This window comes from Anthonomus grandis, chromosome 3 (genome assembly GCF_022605725.1).
Source record: "Anthonomus grandis grandis chromosome 3, icAntGran1.3, whole genome shotgun sequence".
NCBI classification, from domain to species: Eukaryota; Metazoa; Arthropoda; class Insecta; order Coleoptera; family Curculionidae; genus Anthonomus; species Anthonomus grandis.
This window is the reverse complement of record NC_065548.1, coordinates 9746595-9762403: the sequence shown is the minus strand read 5'-3', so window position 1 is coordinate 9762403 and position 15809 is coordinate 9746595. Positions and strand designations below refer to the sequence as shown.

General features: G+C 31.4%; 2 protein-coding genes across 3 annotated transcripts in view; one reads left to right on the top strand and one right to left on the bottom strand.

Moving 5' to 3' along the window:
- LOC126733779 (pyrokinin-1 receptor-like) overlaps positions 1–5627 on the top strand; it is a 177590-nt gene extending 171963 nt beyond the window's left edge. The window contains exon 6 of the mRNA XM_050437176.1: positions 4378–5627. Coding sequence (XP_050293133.1) covers positions 4378–4869 — 492 coding nt within the window. The 3' untranslated portion in view covers positions 4870–5627. The remainder of the gene's footprint in view (positions 1–4377) is intronic.
- Positions 5628–5776: 149 nt separating this feature from the next.
- On the bottom strand, positions 5777–15777 carry LOC126733781 (gastrula zinc finger protein XlCGF17.1-like). Of its 2 annotated transcripts, none has more exons than XR_007659863.1 (6): positions 15536–15775; positions 11224–11595; positions 10993–11104; positions 6346–6548; positions 6069–6291; positions 5777–6008 (listed from the first exon to the last, which is right to left on the bottom strand). XR_007659863.1 is itself a non-coding variant. In XM_050437178.1 (6 exons), the coding sequence occupies exons 1-6, from the start codon at positions 15698–15700 to the stop codon at positions 5920–5922; spliced, it is 1158 nt and encodes a 385-aa protein (XP_050293135.1). In that variant the 5' UTR covers positions 15701–15777; the 3' UTR covers positions 5777–5919. The 2 variants fall into 2 exon arrangements, 1 of the variants encoding a protein (XP_050293135.1); XM_050437178.1 differs by having other exon boundaries at positions 10993–11098; positions 15536–15777.
- Positions 15778–15809: the final 32 nt, after the last annotated feature.

The following is a 15809-nucleotide window of genomic DNA, read 5'->3' as shown; positions in this document are numbered from 1 at the left end:
TAGTGAATATTATTAAAATATGGAACCGTCCGCTTGAATCTTTTAAAAATGAAAGTACCCAAAAGTGAAATATGATAAAGAATTTGTCACGTTTAAATGCTCTTATACTATTATTGAGTTCCTAGAGGACACTGACTTTTAAGAGTTGCTGTAATATAGTATTAAAATGAAAAGTCCCTTGTTTCATTTTCTTAAACAAACTTTTAAACTTGTGATTTTTTAGATTTTATTATTTTAAGTATGTCTGCGTTATTATCTTGTTACACTTTATTTTGTAGTTCATTGTAAAGAGGTATTAGTTATAAGTAAAATTTTATTTTTATATTGTGATACGGTCCATATTATCGAGTAAAATTGTACATTATTAACTGCAAACATGTATGCGATCTATTATTGGAATAAAGAAAATGTTTAAACTTATAGCAATTTATCAAAATCTTATATACATTTTCAAAAAGGAAAATTCACCACAAGGGTTAGTGTGAAAATGTTATCCAATATCAGTTGATTCGCATGTATCAGTACAATCACTTCGAGCAACGACGAATAAATAATAGGACCCTCATCAGTCTTTCAATTTATACATAATCTTTAATCGTTACTTACATGTATGCAATACCTACTTTTTAATAGAAGTTTTTCTATTACTATCATTAATATTTTAATGCGTCTTAGACAGAAGTCCAGTTCAGAGATCTATTAGAATCTTTGATGTGCCGCGAATAGTCCGTGTGCCGGTGTTGCTTGTATTATCACATGGCACGCATGTTGTTTAAATCGCAAAATTTTACGTGGAAAGACTCATAAAGTAATAGTCTAAGCGAGATTTAATCATTCCATTAATTTTTTTTTTTAATTTATACATTTGATTCGTAAAATTTGACTACATACGCCCACGTACTATTTTGTTAGACGTCTGACCTCAGTCACAGCCACTAAAGCGTGAAAAGTTGCACAGGTCCGGCCTTAAAATTTATTTGTATTTAAAATTTTATTAGTCGGGATTTTTGGGTTTAGTTTTATAAAGTTAGAAATTCAGGATAGTTAATAGCAAGATAATATTTAGGTTAAAGATAAGATTTAAGTACGTAAAATCAGTTTAACCACAAATTTTTATTTAATAAGTTTAGTTTTTAGCGCCATCGGTGAAGCGCCTTTAGACGAGAGAATAGGTGGTACAAATTACTTAGGCCTATTTATTCTGTGGATTAAGGCATTAAAGATTCACTTTTTGACACAAAAGGGTAAAATGTTTTGGTTTGTCTTCAATTTTTTATATATTTTCTTTTTTTGGGTATTGAGATTTATTTTTATTTGGTGTTTATTATTAACGGGGATCTGTTGATGTTTCTTTTTTTTAATTTATATATATTATGATATATTATAATACCAAAATAAAAAAATAAAACCACAAACAAAAAAACACACTTCCTCAGAGTAGATAGACCCTCAGGATAGATAGACCCATCCTTAAAGAACTATTTTAAAGGTGATGACAGCCTAAAAATTTTGTAAAATGCTTGGATTTTAGTTCGAGGTCAATTTTTTGATATTTATTTATTTATTTATTTACAGTCAAGGCTTTCTAACAGACAGGCACAGCTGTCCAATAATAAGAAAGCACGTTATATCACAAATACAAATTAGTAAACAAGTTCTATATAATAATAATTACAACTACAGAGAATTAATTCTTAAAATTACATCACAATCTAGAAAGAATTACTTATGTAGTTTAATCAGGAAGCCGTCTTAGGTGTCGTTTAAAGGCATCAAAGCTCAAAAAAAATAAGTCAATATTACGATGGTTTAACTCCAAACTATTATACATACGGGTACATCTAATAATTGGAGAATTCGATAAGTAATTGGAAAAATACCTGGACACTACAAAAGTTTGTCTATTACGAAGGATGTAAGGATTGATGTTAAAATTCAGTTTTTCTAAAACAGATGAAGAATCAATAAAGTTGTTTACGGCCTTGTATATAAATATTAAATCAAAATTTCTTCTTCGGACCTCCAACGATTGCATATTATAAAATTTTAAATTATCATCATAACTAAAGAAATGCCGTCGTCTGTTAAACCTATAATTTAAAGTGTTAACAAATTTGCGCTGCACACTCTCTAGTCGGCCAATATAATTGGCGTACGTTGGATTCCAAACTGTTGTTGCGTATTCCAGTACAGGTCTTACTATACTATTGAATAAAATTGTTAAGGAATTTATGTTGCTAAATCCTTTTGTTGCTCGAAAAACAAATCCAATATTTTTAAGAGCCTTTTGTACAATATTTTCAAGATGCTTTTCAAACAAAAGCCTAGGATCCAATGTCACCCCAAGATCCTTAATATAATCCAAATATTTAAGCTTAACATTATTTAGGTAAAGATCACATTTAACTTGCAGAGGAACAGGCCTTTTAGAGAACAAAATACAATTACATTTATCCAAATTGACAAAAAGTCTATTCAAAGTACAGTAATTCATAAAATTAGATAAATCGTACTGTGAAGTAAAGTAATCAGCAGCCGAATTAATAGTTTTTGAGATTTTAAGATCATCTGCATATAAAGCATAGCTCCTACTATGTGAAAAACATTGCTCTATATCATATAGGAAAATGATAAACAGCAGAGGACCCAAGTGTGACCCCTGAGGCACACCTGAAGTCACAGCTGTACTCTTCGATTTTTGGTCATTTACAACAACATACTGAGATCTTTCACTTAAGTAACTTTTAAAAATTTCAAACAAAGCCCCATGTACCCCGAAATTCTCAAGCTTTATTAAAAGAGTTGGGTGGTGGACCTTATCGAAAGCTTTAGAGAAATCGGTGTACACTGTACAAGTCTTAGAACCTCGCTCCATATTCTCAGATATGAGTTGAACGTAAGGCACATGGTTAGTCAGTGCCGATCTTTTTCTTAAAAAGCCGTGTTGGTTTAAATCAATCGATCCCCTAACAATAAAAAATAATTGATCCAAAATAAGAGACTCAAACAGTTTCCCAAAATGGCTCAAGAGAGAAATCGGTCTATAGTTATTGATAGCGCTTTTATCTCCTGATTTAAAAATAGGCACAATTTGGGCCACTTTCCAAAGCTTAGGGTATTTACCAGTTGAAATACATTGATTATACAATAAATATAGAGGCTCACAAAGATTAGGACATGATTTCAGAAATATTGAGGGAAATCCGTCTGGCCCAGGACCCTTTTTGGGATTCATAGAGCATAATGCTTCTCTAACATCGTCTTCTCGAACATGATTAACAGTAAAACATTCTTTTGATTGGACAACATCAATTAATGATGGAGTATTAGATGGTTCAAAAACACTGCTAAAAAACTTTGAGAAAAGTTCACAAATGTCAGAGTTATTCGTAGCATATTGATCATTAAAGGTCATTTTTAACGGCAAATTTTTTGTATTCCTTTTATTATTAATAAACGACCAAAAGTACTTTGTGTCATGCTTAATATTTTCCTCTGTTTTAGTAATGTAAACTTTATAGTCTTTACTAATATTTAGTTTTACAGTTTTACGTAAATTTGAGAAAATATCGTAGTCAGACTGTAGCTTGTATTTTTTCCAGTCTCTGTGCACCTGCACTTTATTCTTTATTAAATTAATAGTGTGCTTAGAAAACCATAAAGGATATTGGCGCTTTTTAATTTTTATTTTTGATATTTCAGAATTCACAATATTACTCAGTTCTGCGTAAAAACATTCGATGTTGTTATCTACATCACGAGATAAAAATAAATCCTTCCACTGAAGAGAACTAATTTTCTCATTAATAACTGCATAATTTGCCCTAATGAAATTTACCTTTTGATAAGAATTACACACGACTTTTTTTTCATAATTTAACTTAATATTTACCTCCAACGACATATGATGACTGTCCTCAGGCACTAATGGGTAATTACATTTAAGTACCTCGGTTATTAAAGAATTAGTACCTAAAACTAAATCTAAAATTCTATTCCTTGAATTCAAAATATAATTAAACTGTTTTAAACCATTAAGGAAGTAAAAATCAGTAAAGCATTTGCTACATGGGTCAGTGGCGTTATCAGAATTTAGTTTTTAATTTTCTTTCTAAAAATTGAAATTTTTGAAAGAAAAATAAAAAATAGTGTAAAACATGTGGTTTACGTATAATTAAAATGACGTCATAGTTATATTATGTAAGATTTTGCCATTTAAACATGTATATAATGCGACAATAAATACGACATAGGCGCACGGACTATATAGTGCCGCATCTGCGACACATCAAAGATTCTAACAGATCTCTGAACTGGACTTACTGAGAGATTAATTCTATTACTTTTTAAACCAGTGTTTTTTTTATTTCTTTGCAGAAAACATTCCACAACATTTGCAAACGGAGTAGCCGTTCGAAAAACTACATCGAAGCCCCGCTACGTAGCAAAACATTGAAAAAGTACCCGGAGAATTTTTTAGGGGAAGCTGTGCATCTAGCCCAAACGGCCGATGCGAGAACTTCCTCTAACCGGAACTGGTGTAAACATTCCGTGGCCAAACTCACCCCCGAAACAAGTCAAACCAGCTTTTCCAGTTCGAAAATCGAAACGTCGCAGGCCCTCCTCAGGAACGATCTGATTTGCAACGGCGTCCTTGCACCGGATAACTCTGCTACCTGTGCTGCTTTTAAAGTGAGGTTCTTGAAACTGTTTAAGACTGGACTGACTCAGGGTTACGTAAACCAGAACAGATTGAATAAGCAGGGTTCGAATACTATAAGTAATTCCAGTTTGAAAGATACAGATGAAATGGATTTGGTGTGTGCCGATTTGGTCAAGCAAATGAAACAGGTTAACGATGTACTTTAAGGTGTACTTAAATGAGATCTAGTAACACCTTTTCAGCTAAATATAATTTTTTTATTATTGGCTTATTCTACAAAGATCTTTTAATTGGCCACTCACCGTACATCACTAAACCTACATCCTTTCATATAAGTAAAAGTAGCCAATCATTTTTAGAAACTGCTATCTACCATAAGTTTTTATATTAATTTGCATTAAGACTGATTTATTGTTTTTTATATATATATAAGTTTAAACTTAGGCTATGTCTGTCAAGAGATGCTCTGTAGCACATTTAATGAATAAAATGTTGTGTAAAAAAGTCTATATGAAGTAGATTTGCTCTAAAAAATGTACATTATATTATACAGGGTGTTTTTAGAAGCTGGGTGGAAAGCCTTATAAAGAGAATAAACTATTTTTTACAATTTTTGTAATAACTTTTTATAAAATTGTTTAATCACCTTTTTTATATTATCTATAATTCCTTTAAGGCTATGCACCCAACTACCAAATATCCTGTATAAATGTTTCAGTAAAGATAGTCATTATATGTTAATTAGATCTTCTTAAGCTTGTAATGAATGTTAATTTTAACCTAGTCAATAAAAAACAGTGATAAATCACAGTACTACCCAAATTTTTTTATTTAGATTTTTAAGTTGTAAAATAAAAAGTTAGTTTCTTAAATTATACATTATTATCACGGTACTGGCATATTGTCAAAAATTAAAAATAAGGCTTGTGAATTTCTGTGGGCTATTATTGTTGTCTTATATTTTTAAAAAAATACAATTTTTTATTAATACTTATCAGTTTATTGTCCATGTTAGCTAACGTAAGCTTGGATGTAATACAAATATTTTAAACGTAATAATGTGAAACCTTTAAATTACAAATAATTGTATGTTATGTAAATAAGACAAATCAGTTCAAGTTGATTCGTTGGTATATTGTCTATACAGTAAATATATGTTTTGTGTTACAAAGAACTTTTATTTTAATAAAATACTTCCTATAACTAAAAGAGATCATTTCAATAATACTTAATAAAGCTAAAACTCGGCTAGATATTTATTTTTCATGAGTAACCAGATGTCTTTTAAGTAAGTTGGATTCTCCGAATTTTTTAAAACAATGATGACACTGATGAGGCTTTTCACCTAATTAAAAACAAATTTTTATTTTATTTTCTATTAGAGTAAATTCAATTAAATTCTCACCTGTATGTGTTCTCAAATGGACACTTAGCTGACTACTATTCTTATATGCCTTATCACAATTTGAATATTTACAAGTATAGGGCCTTTCTTTAGTGTGGCATCTCATATGAACTTTTAAATCATAACCAGTTCTCCATTTTCTTTTGCATATTACGCAGACATGCTTCTTATCTCCTGTGTGAACTATTTTGTGAATATTCAAACTGGTTTTTGATGAAAATGACTGAAAATGCATTAATTAAATAAAATGTTATGTTTAGTAAAGTGATAGTAGTACTTTTTCACAAATTCCACACTTATATTGTTTATGATCATAGTGGGTCCTATTATGAATCGTTAATTCACCACTGGTTTTGAAAGGTTTTCCACATTTGTCACAAATGTAAGGTGTCTCGCCACTGTGAACTCTTTTATGTGTCTTCAAACTGAATAAGTGCAGAAACTTTTTGTTGCAAATGGGACATTCATGCGGTTTGTTATCTTAAAGAGTACATTTAGGTTAGACAGTTTTTAGGTAAAGTTAAGTACTGAATGACAACATAAAAAATTTCAAAACTCATCTTAGTGTAACAAGACATCATTTGATGTGTTAGTGATTGTAATATCTGCAAAAGTACTGCTGATAAAAATTGTTTAATTTTGGCCAAAATGATTTTTTTTGCAATATCTTTGAAATAAGATCTTATGGGGTAATTTATATAAATAAATAGGTCCAAAATTCTTTACGCATCTTACTGCAAGGAGTACTTATAAACCTTGTGTTAATATAAACAGATAGATTTGGCAAACCTGCCTTCCTATATTTTACTCGGTAATTGTACTACATTTAACTGTCATGTGTCATGTATCTTTGTCTTTTTAATGTCATGTCAGCTGTTAGTGCTGCTTTTGTCTTTTTTTGAATTTTGTCCGTTAATTATTAAAGTTTTGCTCTCTCTTGTAAATTATAAAATTTAATAAAACTTCTTTAGTCTTGTGTTTTCTTGTGTAACAATGGTTATGGGCCCAGGATACGCTGGCTGAGCAGTCTAAAGGAGATGCCATGTAAAAGGATTAAAGGAAAATCGTCAGGAAAAGTTTTGGGAAGTAAGCAGCGATGGAGAGCAACGGTGAGAACAGGCACGGTATTGTACCTTTCAAGGTCAATGGATTTGATAATTGGAAGTTTCGATTGAACTCGGTGTTAAATGCAATGGATTTGAATGATGTACTCAGGGAGGTTCCTGAAGCGTCTCGGACAACTGAATGGAAGAAGAAAAACAGTAAAGCCTGCATGGTAATTATTCAAAGTGTTGCAGACTCCCATTTGGAGTACATAAAAGAAATTGAGGATGCCCATGAAATGATAAATGCATAAACAGAGGCTCAAATTGGACCAGTACAATCATAACAAGCCCATCATCATTTGGAGCGACTCAAAGAAAAATAAAATGGAGGCCAAGAGTGCTGATCGAAGGGCCAACTATGCTATTGGCAGTAGGGAGGTAGTCGAGGGGTTGGCTGAAGGGACTAGGAGCTGCGAGCAAGGGCAGAATGTGGCTTTTTATGCTGGCGGGGATGGACAACAGATGAAAATGATTTGGTATGCTGATTCGGGTGCCACTCATCACTATACAAACGACGAGGCAGTGTTGGTGAGAAAGAAGATCTTTACTGAACCAAAAGAAATTCAGCTGGCTGAAGAAGGCAAGGTGATGAAAGCTACATGTACAGGTGACATCGAAATGATTAGTATAATAGGAAGTAGGCAGGTAAATGTAACTTTTTATTATGTGTGCCTGGTTTGAGGGTTAATTTATTATCTGTTTCTACAATCGAAAAGGCTGGTTTTGATATATTGTTTTCAAACTGTAAAATCGTCATTAAACAGGGGATTAATGTATTTGCAGAGGGTATTAGAGTGGGTAGTTTATACAAAATATTTTTTGAATATTCTGAGGGCGTTGGAGCCAATTTGTCAATTAATAACATGGAACTTTGGCATAAAAGATATGGTCATTTAAATTATAGTTCCTTAAGGTTAGATAGCATGAATATTCTAGTAAATGGTTTAAAAATATCAAATAGGGTTGGACAGAACAAAATATGTGAAGTATGTGTTAAAAGCAAACAGAAATGTTTTCCTTATCATTCAAAATCTACAAGGTCAACTAGAGTATTAGAAATGATACATACGGATGTGTGTGGACCTTTAACACCTACTTCTTATAATGGCAATAAATATTTTGTCACATTCGTAGATGATTATTCTAGATTTTTGATGGTATATGTTATTGAGCATAAAAGTGAAGTAGTAGAACGTTTCAAAGATTATGTGGCAAAAGTAGCATTGACTTTTTGTGATACAAAGATTTCTAAGATAAAGTGTGATAATGGGGGAGAGTATTGCTCTAAAATCTTGTTAGATTTCTGTTCAAACAAGGGAATTCAAATTGTTTATACCCCTCCTTATACTCCACAACTAAACGGTGTTGCGGAGAGGATAAATCAGACATTAATGGACAAGGCTAGGTCAATGATTATGCAAGCATCAATGAGTAAAATTTTCTGGGAAGATGCTGTGTTGATGGCAGCATATATTATTAATAGAACTCAGTCATATCTGGAAAAGCAAAAAACTCCTTATGAATTGTGGTTAGGTAAGAAGCCAAATGTTTCAAATATGAGGGTTTTTGGGTGTATTGCTTACTCAAGAGTGCCAGATACTTTAAGAACTAAATTAGACAATAAAGGTCTAAAGTATAGATTTATTGGGTATACTGAGACAGGGTATAAATTGTGGCAAGAAGATGAGAATAATTTTAAATATAAAACTTCAAATATGTTAGATGATCTTTTTGAACAGGAAAATGTTTTTGAACAAGAAAATATACAGGTAGGTGAAAAACATATAATACAACAGACTGATAAAGGTAATACTGAAGTTAAAATAGACAACCATGACCATGAAGTTAAAGACAAACTCGATGTCCAATCTTTAGGTGATACTGAGGAAAGTTTGAGGCCAACAAGAGAAAGACGTTTACCTAAGAGACTTGATGCTTTGATGAGTATCTACAAATTCATGCCGCAGTTGCAAGACTGTCATCATTAAGAATTTTATTATTCATTTGCAATCACTATAACTTGTTTTTAGAGCAATATGATGTGAAAAATGCTTTCTTAAATAGTCATCTTAATGATAAAAGTTTTTATGAAAATACCAGAGGGTTTAGAAAGTTCAAAAAAGTTTAAAAACAAAGTTTGTTTGTTAAAAAAGGCAATATATGGACTTAAACAAGCACCAAAAACTTGGAATGATAGGTTTAATGAGTTTATGGTGGGTTTAAAGTTTACACGTTCTAAGTCAGACTATTGCTTATATTCTTTTGTGTCACAGAAGGTGCGTTGTTACTTGTTACTTTATGTTGATGATATTCTCATAACATGTAGTGACAAAACTTTTTTAATAACCTAACATTAAAATTGACTGAAAACTTTAAAGTTAGAAGGTTGAGTGACAATTATAACTTTTTGGGTATTAGAATAACTAGAAATGTGAGTAAATAAATAATAACTTTAGATCAGGTTACAGCTATTGATAATTTAGTCCAACAGTTTAATGTACAGGACTGTAAGGCATTTAAGACCCCTATTGAAAAGAATTTGAATTTAAAAAGAAATACAGACCCTAATTTAAAGACAAAGTTACCTTATAAAGATTTATTAGGATGTATGATGTACATTATGATGGGCACTAGACCGGATATATGTTTTAGTGTAGGATATTTTGGAAGATTTCAGGACTGTGCTTCTGATGAGCACTTTTTTTGAAGCAGAGTTTTAAAGTATCTCAAGACTACTAGTAACTTTAAGTTGAGATTTTGTTATTCTGATAAATGTTTTGAAGGCTAAGCAGATTCGGATTTTGCCAATGATTCAGTAGATAGAAAGTCTGTTAGTGGATATTGTTTCAAGCCTTTTGATAATTCAATATCTTGAACTTTGACAAAACAAGGTTTACTGACTTTATCCAGCATAGAATCCGAATTTGTAGCTGTTTGTGTCGCGTCGTGTGAATTGCTTTATTTAAGAAATTTGTTGCAAGGTTTAGACATTGATTTAGAATTACCTAGTACTTTGTTTGAAGATAATCAGAGCACAATAAAGTTGCTTCAGAATTTTGAAAATAATAGACGATGTAAACATATTGATGTTAAAATGCACTTTGTTTTAGATTTTATTAATCAAGGTGTTATTAACATTGTGTACAATTCTACAACTGAACAGTTGGCTGATGTATTTACAAAGGCATTAGGAAGTGAAAAGTTTAATCAGTTTTTAGAAATGTAAAATCTTGGGTGTTAGATAATAAATGTTTTGAGTTTTATGTTCATTAAGGCATATATTTAAAATAAGTCAGGTTTGAGGGAGGGTGTTAATATAAACAGATAGATTTGGCAAACCTGCCTTCCTATATTTTACTCGGTAATTGTACTACATTTAAGTTAACTGTCATGTGTCATGTATCTTTGTCTTTTTAATGTCATGTCAGCTGTTAGTGCTGCTTTTGTTTTTTTTTTGAATTTTGTCCGTTAATTATTAAAGTTTTGCTCTCTCTATGTAAATTATAAAATTTAATAAAACTTCTTCTTTAGTCTTGTGTAACACCTTGTTCTCTCTGAAGATTTACACTTTTTAAATTGTTCCTCATTACAATGATATAATATTTCTAAACAAAAAATATGATTTAAAAATGACTACTTAGAAAAATGTTTAACTTAGTAAAAGCCAAATAAGTCAATACATAAAACTAAGAATTAGGCCGCTCAAGCATCTGGTGCAATTTTTCTACTAATGGTCAATATTAGATCTATAGGAGTTCAAAATTAAAGGTAACATTTATGTTTAGGTTAGATTGCTTTTAGGCAAAATTTAGTAGTACCTGTATGAATTTTCTTGTGTTTCTTTAGAACTCTATTGTCAGCAAAGGATTTATCACAAGTACTGCAAGTGAATGGTTTTTCTCCAGTGTGTAACCTTAAGTGGACCTAAAACTTTATCAATAGTTTCTCAAATAAATGAATCGTTAATAATGAAAACCGATTTCACTGTCTTTTTCTACATATAAACTAATAAAAGACACTGAAATTGCCTAATATTATTTCATACTTACTTTTAGGTCATAGTTTGATTTAAAACTTTTATCACAACTGGAACAAGACATGGTTTTCTTAACAACATTTCCCTTGGGTTTTGGTTCTTTTTTTACAACTTTTTCCTTCAAACAATTAAGGGAAGGACTATTAACTGGATCATCGATGTAAGTTGATACATTATCACTACAATGTGAGATTTCTGAAGCCCTGTCATCTTCCAAGTCTGAATTTGAAACTTTGGTTGGCAAGCAAGTTTCACCAATAGTTTTTACATAGTCTGTTAAAAAGGCTTGTGAAAAGTAAACTTGTTGCAAAAATTGACATGTGGTATTAAGGCTTTGATAGCATTTGCAGCAAATTTTATTTGGTATATTGGCATGTTCCATTACCTGAAAGGTTAATACAAGTTTTTACAGTAAATTCAAATATGTAACTTACATAAAAAAAGGATAAAAAATTAATCTCAAACTATCGTCCAATTACCAATAAAATATATTGTGACTTAGATTATAATAAAAATATGTGTATATTAAGATCTGGCATGTGCTTTTGATACTGTTTTCACAAAGACAATGTTGAATACACTTGAAAATATTGACTTTAGAGGTAAGATTTTGAATATATTTAGGTCTTGGGCCATTTATGTTCTCAATATAGATAAATGGCCTATTATAAGGTAATTATGCTAGACACATCTCATCCTTTGCCGATGATACTGTTATATATCATGAAGCTAACTCTCTCGAACATGACTTACGTAAAATAAATGAATGATTTGGTTACATATCATTAACCATCAACATACAAAAAACCTTTATTTATAGGATTTACTTACTCGAAAAAAAACAGAATTGGATTTTCAAGTACAACCATAATGCACCACCTAATTATTATAGAGAAAACTTAACATATAAAGTATCTCAAGATATATATAGATAATTTATTAAAGTGGGATATTCATATTGAGAAAATTGTAAAAAACTGGGATTAACAAATATTTAGGTTCACACAAATAAAAAGTGTTGCAAAGCCCTGAAGCAATATTTTTGGAAAAAAAATGTTTCATCTGTATGTTTTATATTTTTTATTTATATTTTGTGTCATTGTTAATTTAGTAAAAGAATATATACTTAACACAAATATTGTCAGAACAAATCCTAAAAGATGTCAGTGGTTTTTTCTTATTTATTTCTAAGTAGAGTTGAACCGTATTAATAAAAAAAAACATGCTTTATTGTTATTAATAAAGAAAACAATACATAAGAACAGCAGAAAAAAAATACATAAAAAGTAAATTAAATTCCATAATTATCCTCTCAAGTATAAGACAGCAAAGAATTCTAACCATACAAACAAATCAAATAAAATTCAAATACTGTAAACTTACACTTAAGGAAAATTAGAATGTGTCGACGTAGTATTCATCCAGTGAAAACATTTTTCGGTCAAAAGTATTTTCAATTTACGTTTAAAAGTGTCAATACCATGTTGCCTTCCTGATTCCACCTGGTAAACGATTGAAAATTTTGATTCCCTCGTAGAAAATAGATTTTTTAGTTAATGTGGAGGAGGGGATGATTGGAAGATTTAGATCGTTCACTTGACGCGTTAAGTATTTTGGATTTGGGGTTATAAATTTAAAGCGATTTGCAAAAAGTAAGCAGGCCACTTCCTGAATGTAGAGGGAGAAGACAGTGTGTATGCCCAGCCTAACAAATAATGGGCGACAGGAATCTCTTGGTTTAGCCCCACAGATGTAACGTACAGCACGCTTCTGTAAAACAAGCAGCATTTGTAGAAGGTAGACAGCTGCATTACCCCAGAAGCAAATGGCATACCTAAGGTGGGATTCAATTAATGAAAAATATACAGATCTTCCAAACTCCATGCCAAGCTCCAGGTTAGCCGCTCTGACTGCAAAACAACCTGCAGACACCTTTTTGCAAGTACTGAGGATATGCTCTTCAAATCTGAGTTCTCTGTCAATGAATATACCCAAAAATTTTATATTATCAAACTGCTGAACTACTGAATTAGAAAAAAGCATGTGGTCTAGAGCACACTTAAAACACAATAATTTGGTTTTTTGAGGATTTAGTGACAGCAAGTTTGATTCAAACCAGAGATTTACTGCCTGAAGATCAGTTGCTAATGTAGTTCGCAGAGTATCTGTGTCTGGGCTATGCCAAAGAAGTGTGGTATCATCGGCAAATAGAGTAAATTAAGATTGGTAAGATCATTTATGTATAGGAGAAAAAGTATAGGCCCCAAAACTGAACCCTGAGGAACTCCCAAGGTGATAGGATGGTAATCAGAGTACTTAGATCCTACAAGCACTCGTTGTTGCCGATCTTGCAGATAGGAAGCAAACCAAGAAGATGAAATTCCCCGAAATCCATAATGATGAAGCTTCCGCAGCAGAATACTATGGCAGACACAATCGAAAGCCTTCGACAAATCACAAAAAACTGCCGCCGAAACTCCACCAGCATTTATCTGGGAGTAAAGCTCATGAAAAAAATTAAACATGGCATTATTGGTACTAGTTTTTTCACGGAAGCCAAATGGAAGTCTGGTGAGGATGTTTTTGGACTTTAAAAAGGACATTATTCGATTTTTAACCAGTTTTTCGATTACCTTTGATAGCGTAGACAAGAGAGAGATGGGACGAAAGTTGGAAGGATTATCAAGAGCTCCACCCTTGTGAATGAAGGATAACTTTAGCTGATTTTAGGCAAGATGGAAATATCCCCTTGCTCCAAGAAAGGTTAATTGCGTCAACTAGTGCCTTTAGCGCCGTTTCTGGAAGGTTGAGAAAAATCTTAGCTGAAAGGTTGTCTTCTCCAGTTGAATTTTTATTTTTTTCAGTATACAGAATATCCTTGAGTTCATTTAGGTTTGTAGGTATAAAGAAGAAGGAATTTGGAACATGAATGGCTGGCATAAAGGAAAGAGGATCCACAGAAGGGTTCAAATTTTGCTGAAGTTGTAGAGCAATATTAGAAAAAAAATTGTTAAAATCATTGGACAGACTTCAGGGCATTGTCTTGACTGCTTACCACAATTGTGACGAATATCATTAATAATTTTCCAACTCTCTCCTTATATCTGTTAGATGAACCACTTAAACGGTTGGAGTAGTAAGTTTGCTTAGAGATTCTTATCAAACGACGATACAAGGCTCGGTAAGAATTGAAATTGTTATGAAAAACTGGAGAGTCAGTGAACTTTCCTATTGTGTGAAGAGATCTCAGATTTCTTGAAGATACTTTCAAATCCCTCATGAACCAAGATTTTATAGGTTTGGATTTCGGTTTGATTTTAATCATGGGGAAGGAAGCATCAAAGAGCTTAACAATTTTTGTGTGAAAGGAAGATAAATCGAAAATAGAATTCCAGGACTCAAGAGCTGAAAGTTGATGAAACTTATTAAAGTTATTAATTAAGTTATAATTAAGTTATTAATTTGCTATTTTACATACTATAAACTCATGGTCTGATAAAGCAGAATTTGCTATTGTACACTCCACGGAGTCATATGGAAAATTAGAATAAATATAGTCAATAGTGGAGCTTGTTGACTGTGTTATACGAGTAGAATCTTTTACATGCATATGTATATTAAATGCCCCCATTAGATGATCGAGGCACAGAGTAAATACAAAATTTTTATTTTTTATCATTAAAGTTGATAATAAAGTCTCCTGTAATAACTATGTAAGCCGCCGATGGAATTTCAAATAAAAGTGCCTCTAATTTTCAAAAGAATTCGCTGCAGTCTCCTAGAGGAGATCTATAAATACAAATTACATGTAAGTTTATGGATTTGGAGTAAATTACAGTAAATTCAAAAGTCATTTCCTTTAGGAGAGTTAAATTTATCTACCTGTTGAAAAGAGTTGTGTTCTAAAAAGTTTTTACATAATAATATCATACATCCACCATGAGAAGACAAAATTCGACAAAAACTAGACAAAATAACATAATTTGGTAGATCAATAAGCTCACCCGGTTTAAGCCAGTGCTCAATAAGCAATAAAATACTAGGATAGTTTAAGTCATGCAAAAAAAGTGAAAGTTCACCAGTTTTATGTCACAGAGATTGAATATTTAACAACATTAGAGTTAGTTGGCTATAGGTAAAACATTAGATTGAATGTGTTTTACATAGTTATAAATGAATTAAGTATGGGCCTATTTTTAAACAGAGAAGGTCCTATTAAAACTATGTTTGTATTATCCATGTTTTTATGAATATGAAACTTAAATGTATATTGGAAATAAATAAATTTTGAATTCGAACTCTTTAACATCTAGATTGTAACTTACCAACAGCTCCTTACAACAATAAAGCAAATTATTGAAAATATCCTTATTATAAATAGAATAACATTCTTTAACATCCCTTAGATCCAAAAAACAGAATCTGCAAATATTTGGGTTATTGTTTAGCAACAGTGTTAGATTTTCACGTTTCTGTTGTGTTATTTCCATTATAAAATAAATAAATTATAAAGTTTGTTGTTTGTCTTGTTTATGTTAATTTGACAATAGGACGCTTCTTCTTTATTTAACTGATGTAGCAGTGGCCACTTGTGAAAAC

Bases quoted from the DNA above. Each gene is read 5' to 3' on its own strand.
- LOC126733781 (XM_050437178.1), bottom strand. From the start codon at position 15,700: ATGGAAATAACACAACAGAAACGTGAAAATCTAACACTGTTGCTAAAC. The intron at 6,292-6,345 runs GTACTACTATCA...ATGCATTTTCAG, and splicing joins AGTGTGGAATTTGTGAAAAA to TCATTTTCATCAAAAACCAG. The intron at 6,009-6,068 runs GTGAGAATTTAA...GTTTTTAATTAG, and splicing joins CCATTTGAGAACACATACAG to GTGAAAAGCCTCATCAGTGT.